At 45.1% G+C, this 7,882-nt stretch overlaps 1 protein-coding gene across 1 annotated transcript; it reads left to right on the top strand.

The window, feature by feature from the left end:
• Nucleotides 1-234: 234 nt before the first annotated feature.
• slc25a5 (solute carrier family 25 member 5) lies at nt 235-3,526 on the top strand. Its single transcript, XM_063061099.1, has 4 exons — nt 235-470; nt 1,680-2,163; nt 2,253-2,393; nt 3,103-3,526. Exons 1-4 carry the CDS (start codon nt 357-359, stop codon nt 3,258-3,260), a joined length of 897 nt encoding a protein of 298 aa, XP_062917169.1. The 5' UTR covers nt 235-356; the 3' UTR covers nt 3,261-3,526.
• The last annotated feature ends 4,356 nt before the right edge of the window (nt 3,527-7,882 follow it).

The raw sequence follows: 7,882 nt of genomic DNA, 5'->3' as shown, positions 1-7,882 counted from the left end.
TTCGTGACACTGTTACAAAGTGCGGGCCCGGCGTAACACTCGGCCCCGCAGCAACCCCCCCAGGACAATGGGTCGGCGCGCGAGCCTCCCGGGGGCCACGCCGGCCCCGCCAATCACACAGCGAGGAGTGCCGCGGCTGACCAATCAGGCGCACGGCGGCCGCGCCCCGGCGCCGCTCGCGCGCTCTCGCGGTAGCTCCGCCGCCTTAAAGCTTCACTTCCGCTGCAACATCGGCCATTTCATCGGCGCCGGCTGGAGTTTGAAGTGCGGTTTTGGTCAGTCAGCATTTTAAAAAAAAGACAATTGTATTTAATATTTAACACAAAGGACGCAGAAGTAAATTGAATAGGCTCGAAATGGCAACAGACAAGATCATAAGTTTCTCTAAGGATTTCCTGGCTGGTGGCGTGGCTGCTGCTATTTCCAAGACGGCCGTAGCTCCCATCGAGAGAGTGAAGCTTCTACTGCAGGTAATCCAGGCCTTTTAATGCAATTTCGGCGTTGTGAATAGTTGATTTTCTTTTCTTTCCTCAGTACTAAAGCAAACTGCTGGCGGGCGAATTGACGGCATTGCATCCATTCTTGGCGGTTATCCGTAGGAAAAATTGGCTGCAATGAAACTATTTTTTCCCACTCAGATAGAGTAAAACGTAAAATGGAGCTTCCTCCTTCGGTCACCTAGTACCTCAGCGAAAATGAGTGTGTCTTTCCCTATTCGGCGAGTGAGCATCTATTTAGCATTTACGTTAAAGCGCATTGCATTCATGTGGCCGCCATCCGTAGTGTTTTCTTCATTTTCAAAAAAAAAATATATTTTCAAACGTGACTTACAAGACAATCAAGGTCGTAGCAAGGAGAAGGAGCGCGGCCTATTGGACAAGGCCAGTTAGCATTGATGGAGGAGGCGCCAAGGGAGGGAGGTCTAGACCGCAGTCATCGCGGCCTCGTTTCCTACTGTGGATTGGGGGCAAGCAATCTCAACGAGCCGGGTGGGGAAATTAACAGGATGGGGGGGGGGTTTAAAGCATTTTTTAGTAAAAGTTGTTCAGTGTTGGTTAGCGGAACAAGAGCTTCCGCAGGAGGAGGCAACTCTGGGTCTGACCTGTCCATTGTTCCCAAGGCTACAATGGAGCACGTGTATCGTTACGGGGGGAGGGGGAAATCTGTCGGTAAAATCACCAGAATCTCGGTTCAATCTGTAGTCGCCGTGACAGGAATTCGGATAGTTTCAGCTACTCTACCCCTCCCAGAAGGTGTTTCCCTGCTTGTTGCCGCGATGACTAATCGCTCGCGGAATCCCGCTGTCGCTGTGCAGAAGGAATGTGAATGTCGGTGCTGCAGGGCGCCGCCGACTGCGGAACGGGTCGGAGCTGCAATACACCGGAGCCGCCGCCGCTCCTCGGGGCGTTTGCAATCCGTCCGGTGCGGTGTGTGCGCGCCCAATGCCGTGGATCGCCAGTGCTGCCGGAAACGCGAGCCGGTAGCCAAGGAAACCGTGTGCAAGCAGTGCAGTCGGAAGGTCAGACCTGCCCTGGGTCACCTTAGTGCTCGGGGGCGGGATTAGTTTCCAAGCTTTGTACAGATCAGCTTCACCATTGCAGAGTCCAAAGGATGTTTAAATAGGTCTGTCATTCCTGGCCATTTTGATACCCCAACTAACTTGAGTTTATCTGTTACAGGTGCAACATGCGAGCAAGCAGATAGCAGCAGAAAAGCAATACAAAGGGATAATTGACTGTGTTGTACGTATTCCAAGAGAGCAAGGTTTCGTCTCCTTCTGGCGTGGGAATTTGGCCAATGTGATCAGATACTTCCCCACCCAGGCACTCAACTTTGCTTTCAAAGATGTGTACAAGCAGATCTTCCTCGGCGGTGTTGACAAGAAACAGTTCTGGCGCTACTTTGCTGGTAACCTGGCCTCTGGCGGTGCTGCCGGTGCCACGTCTCTCTGCTTCGTCTATCCACTCGACTTTGCCCGGACGCGCCTGGCCGCGGATGTTGGGAAGTCCGCCTCTGAGAGGGAGTTCTCGGGTCTGGGCAACTGCCTTGCCAAGATCTTCAAATCGGACGGCCTGAGGGGTCTTTACCAGGGCTTCAATGTGTCCGTGCAGGGCATCATCATCTACAGAGCTGCGTACTTCGGGATCTACGACACCGCCAAAGGTGAGCCTGCGACGCCTCGTCCGTACACTCATGTTCGCAGAGTTGCTTCCTGCCGGTGCTAAGTGTTGCCATTCTCCTTTCTCCTCCAGGAATGCTCCCAGACCCCAAGAACACCCACATTGTGGTCAGTTGGATGATTGCTCAGACTGTAACAGCTGTTGCTGGTGTGACTTCCTACCCATTTGACACTGTGCGTCGTCGTATGATGATGCAGTCTGGGCGGAAAGGAGGTAGGTTCTGGGCCCAGGAGCGGGTGGCTTGTAGCTGTTGTGTTGGTCTCACTGTTGCATGCTTAAGACAGAATTGGGCTTGTTTCCCCGACATGTGAAATTTGATTTGCAGCACCTACTCAGTGCAATACATAAATAGTTTCTGTTATAGTAAGAAATATTTTAAAAACTAGTGCAGAAGGAGCTTACCGGAGTTCCTGTAGCTGTAGTAGTCCTGAACGGGAATATTTACTGATGGAGCTGGACATAGTCCTCACTCCCTGGCGCCATCCTCGCCTAACTGGTATTAGAATATGTGGCTGCTTTTCTGTCCAGCCTGGATGCAGAGGTGCTGGCATTTGTTTATGGGAGGGGTGGGGAGAAGCTGACAGCTAACTACTATTTGTGGTTGCTTGACACTCCAGTGGAGAGTCGTGCTGAGTAGTTGCATTGTGTGGGATATCACAAACCTCACTTCTGGGTAGAGCAGAGCAACATTTCATTTCACCAATCACTTGCCCCCTTCCCCTCTATGCTTTACCCTGGCTGCTTCCCCCTTCCTGTCCAGTCCTGGTGAGGGGTTTTGGCCCAAAGTGTCGACTGTTTATTCCACTCTGTCGATGCTGTTTAACCAGCAGAGTAACATTTTGTGTTACTTTTGATGATTGATTGGCAGTTTTCTTAGAAGGGGGTTGAGCTAACTTTTTTTTAAATTTCTCTCTATTTCCAGCTGACATCATGTACAAAGGAACAATTGACTGCTGGAAGAAGATCTTGCAGGATGAGGGTGCCAAAGCTTTCTTCAAAGGTGCTTGGTCCAATGTGCTGCGAGGCATGGGTGGTGCTTTCGTGCTGGTCTTGTATGATGAGTTCAAGAAATTTGTTTAAATGGTCACAGACGTCAATGTTGCGTGAACCAGTGTTGTACTTGTAACATATCTTGTACATTCATGGACTTTCTCAAATTACACCTATTTATAGGGGCCCATCTGGTAAAAGCTGGTTTGGGTTACGAAGCGACCATGTTAAATGACCACAATCATTCTCTGTACACTTAGTATCATTCCGTAATGATGGGACTAAATCATTTCATCCAGCCGGTCTGCTCTTTTTAAATTACTGTAACTAAAAATAAAATTGACAGTGTAAATGTCTGTAGCCTTTATTAATGTTTCATTTATGTCCACACTTCTCAGAAAGTCTGTATACATTTTTCATAGGATTTGTCCCTTTGTTGCATATTTTGTTGTACTTGGGCTAACTGTGTATACAGTTGGTATTCTCTGTTCCCTGATCTCGGGGATGAGTCTACTGTTTACATGAAGGAGTTCACTGATTTAAAAACGCAGCAGACCATCCAGCTTCCTGTTCAAATGGCTTTTTTTTTGTAAGCCTTGACATTAAATACTAAAGAATTATGATTTCAATGCCAGGTACTCTTGTGCAGCCAGTTGCCTGAATTGCAAGTTGTAGTTTGTACTGCAGGAACTTTTGTTGCCTTAATGTACAGGCCATTTAAACAGGAAAATGCAAATTCTGTTGCCTATAAAGTCATCTTGGGCCTGGGTTATGTATAAAGTATTTTTTTCTTAATGATCATCTACAGCTGGTGTCCTCATACAACTTAAAAGACTTGCCTTGGACTGGCTTTTGTAGACCTGCTTGTACAGCAAACGATGTGCATTAGATTGGAACACAATTTGATGCTTGGTTGTAAATCATATTTCTTTGCAGTGGATTGAGTATAGCTGCCAAGGTGGCGTGTTGAGAGCTGTGTTTTGGATTAGCTTGTAGCAGGCTGGAATGGTGTGAAATTCTGGATGTGCAGCTACACTTGTCACTATGCCATGTCTTACAAAGTAGCAGTTTGATCTTCCTAGACAAATAGTTGCATCTGATACATTAATGATTTATCCCCATTTGAAACACTTTAAGATAAATCTTTAGTCTTATCAAAACCCTAACTCGAGTCTGGATGTAGCTGTGTCTGTGAGTTTTCAGTCCCTTTTCATTGGCTGATACTGCACCAGTAAAACTGCCCTTGGTTGTTGATCCATGTAAACATTCTGTAAGGTCTATGAATGGTGACAAATAGTGATTTGAATGTTAGGATTTTGCTTGTAACTATGTTTTAACAGGTGTAGGCTTATCAGATCTGGCATTAAAACATTTTGTTTGGGTTCCTTCAATTGAAATCATGGATCTTGAGTAATGAAATGGCTGCTCACTTTCTTCCTAGCAGCTTGCTTGAACTTCATGCCAGGGTTACAAGTGAGGATGGGTAAGGACCCTGCCTGCTGGATAAATCCATTCACCTTGCTCTGACCCCAGTCCCATTCTGTTTACTGTCTCTTTCCAGCCCATGTGAAGGATCTTGAGCTGAAACATTTCCCTCCACAGATGTTGCCTGACTTGCTATATTCCTCCAGCAAGACCGACGCTAGTCCCAGCAGGATTAATATTAATGAAGCTGTCATTAGCTTTGGCGTTACTGGTTTTGGGGTTGGTAAAGTAAATGGAGAGGCCTGAAAGCATTAGTGGGGTTGAGATGTGCAGCATGGGCTTTGTACCAATGACTTCACTTATATACAGTACACAATATTAGAAGTTGTCAATAAAGTTTTTTTTCCCCCCAAGATTGGTGGCTTTACTTAATGTTGAAAGAAAACAGTGTTACTGAAATCCTTGAAAGGTCACTGACCTAAAAAGCTGGCTGTGGTTATGCAAGGGTTCCCTGACCTGAGTTTTTAACAAGTTCGGTTACCAGGGGATTAGAGTCACAGGGCAGTAGAGTGCAGAAGCAGGTCCTTTAGCCCATCTAGTCTACTGAACTATTATGCTGCCTCATCCCATTGACCAATGTCAGAACTGTATGCCTCCCATCCATGTACTTAGCACTGTTATTGTTGGATTAGTTGCCTCTTGTCATCAGATACTGCTGACTGGCATTTGATCGCATTAAATTCAAAAGCTTCAGCGTGTTAGTAGCTGGGAAAGAAACCCAATTAAATTATTGACTCAACTTGGAATATATCTGAATTTGGGGTATACATTTTGTCCTGCTTTTCAGATGTATCTATCTATTTGGTGAATACTATTTTAATAAAACTAATGCATCTGGAACATTGTACAGCAGTTTTTACCCTCTTGCTTTCGAAGGGAAGGATAAAGATAATCTGATAACAACGTTAAGAGTCTCCTTCCAGAATATTTCATTCTCTGGAGTTATTTAGGGTGTTGTCAATTGTGAAGATTCTAAGTGGGAATAAGGGAATGCAAAATAAATATCAATAGGTGCCTGCATGTTTGAGGGAAAAGATGTGGGTTCTGAAAAATAGTACCTTTTTCAAACTTCCCTTTATTTGCTGTGCAAAGTGCTCCCATCTGAAGAACCTACTCTCTCCATGGCAATATGGGGACTTCAAAAAGAAGAGGCTACTGGTGAAGCAGACTTGATGGACCGAATGGCTTAATTCTGCGCCTGTGTCTTATGGTCTTATGAATGTGCCTGCTGATCGCTATGGATCAAGAATCATTGCTGCTGGGGCCTCTTCGACCCTGGCTGGGTCACCTGGGAGAGTATCTGATGTTGAAATACCCAAAGACCCTAGAGTACATCATGATGATATGTCCCAGCGCATTCGAGGAAGTATCTCAGCGTCATTGTTAATTGGGAGCCACAACAATGCATCAAATCCCCTTTCTAGTGGAGAGCTGATGGTTCGTGCTGAGACCCTTCAGGGGTTATGTGCTGTTATGGAATTTGTTTTCATATTGCACGTCTTCTGTCTGTTTTAATAAGGAATTTCAAATTTGCCTGCAAGTTCTGTGTGGTAAAGCTAAATTATGATTTTCAACAGTGAAGTACTATAAGTGCAGGGAATTTTGATCGGGCAGTAGTAGAGATTCATGGTGATGGTTAATTTCCTGGAATCAGTTTCCACCATCTTCTCAGACAGTCCCAAATCTGAACAACTTGAGCTTTTAAATCACTCTTCGTTCAAGCAATTTAAATCTCTGCCCTAAGATTCCGCATTCCTTGCATCAATAGGAACAGCAATTCTGCTTCCTCATGCTGGATAACTGCGCGAGGCATTGTTTAACGTGATGCACGGGCAGCCACCACGTGGTCCTTGATAGACTGGGGTCAGGGTCAGTTCAGAACGGCTGGGGACCCTTAGATGCTGCAGCCTTCCTCCACCCTTCACTGCCATTGTGATGCGTCATCCTCCACTGTTGAGGTCTTGGTTGGATCGCTCGCTCTTTAGAACTCCACCCTTGACCTTGCCACCGTGGGTGACCCTACTAGAAGCTACGTGCAAAATGGCTAAATTCCAGGTGGCATTGCTGTCAGAAATCTCCGGCCTCTCCATCACAACAAGGTGGCAATACATGGAGATGTTGAGGAGCTAATTTTGTTCTGTCATTTTGACCAGTTTAAAACTTATGTTTAATTCTAAAATCTGTATCAGAATACAAGTAAAGTGCTGAATCTGTTTGCAAGATATTTTTTGGCAGTCCCATTGAAGGGTTGAGGACCCAAATTCTTTTCCCACAAAAAGCCTGACCAGCGTTTTCAAATAACTTTGTTAAAGAAAATACTTGCAATTGTTTTGGTTCACGACATTAGAAGCTATTAATAATTAAAATTACATTCTTAAGATTTACTGGATATTAATACATTGTTTCCTGAAAATTTTAAGTTGAAATTGTCTGTGATAAAGAAAGAATTTTACTCCCTTATGTTGTGGGATTTAAATAAATTCTAAACTTGAAGCAAATCCATTGAAACTGATGATTGCTGTGTGAAGTCATGTTAAATTGAAAGCTATTTCAATGGTTTTTTGGCCCACTCGTTTAGTGCTTCAAGCTAGGTCCAATGACTAGAGGAGAGTTGAACTCTCATGTGATACTAATGATCAAGATAACAATTACTGAATGGAAATGTGACACTGATTTTGGATTTAGTTCAATTTAGCATGGTTAATGCTTCTGATTGGTGATCAGTTACAAGGGTTCTTTTCAGGTTAAAATGCACAGCCTAGGGCTTTTTTTTCCTCAAAGCACCAAGAGCTCCTGATGCTCCTGGTGTCATTACTCCCTTCGGAAGAGTAAAGACACCAGATGTCTGCTGATCCCAGAGCAGACCCAGCAGTGGACGTCGACAAAAAGCACACAATTGATTATTCTACAGAACAACACACACAAAATGTTGAAGGAACTCAGCAGGCCAGGCAGCATCCATAGAAATGGAAGAGTCCTAAGTTTTGGGCTGAGATCCTTCTTGGGGACTGGGAAGGAAGGGGGAAGATGCCAGAATAAAAATGGGGGAGGGGAAGGAGGACTAACCAGAAGGTGGCAGGCGAATCAAAAAGGCTAGAGAAGGAGGAATCTGATATGAGAGGAGAGTGGACCATAGGAGGAAGATGATAGGTGCAGAGAAGAGGTAGGAGGCTAGAGTGGGGAATAGAAGAAGAGGGGGAAAATTACCAAAGAGGGAAATCGATGTT

This window comes from Mobula hypostoma, chromosome 10, assembly GCF_963921235.1.
Source record: "Mobula hypostoma chromosome 10, sMobHyp1.1, whole genome shotgun sequence".
In the NCBI taxonomy this organism is placed as follows: domain Eukaryota; kingdom Metazoa; phylum Chordata; class Chondrichthyes; order Myliobatiformes; family Myliobatidae; genus Mobula; species Mobula hypostoma.
The sequence above is the reverse complement of the archived record's forward strand: the minus strand, read 5'-3'. Positions and strand labels throughout refer to the sequence as shown.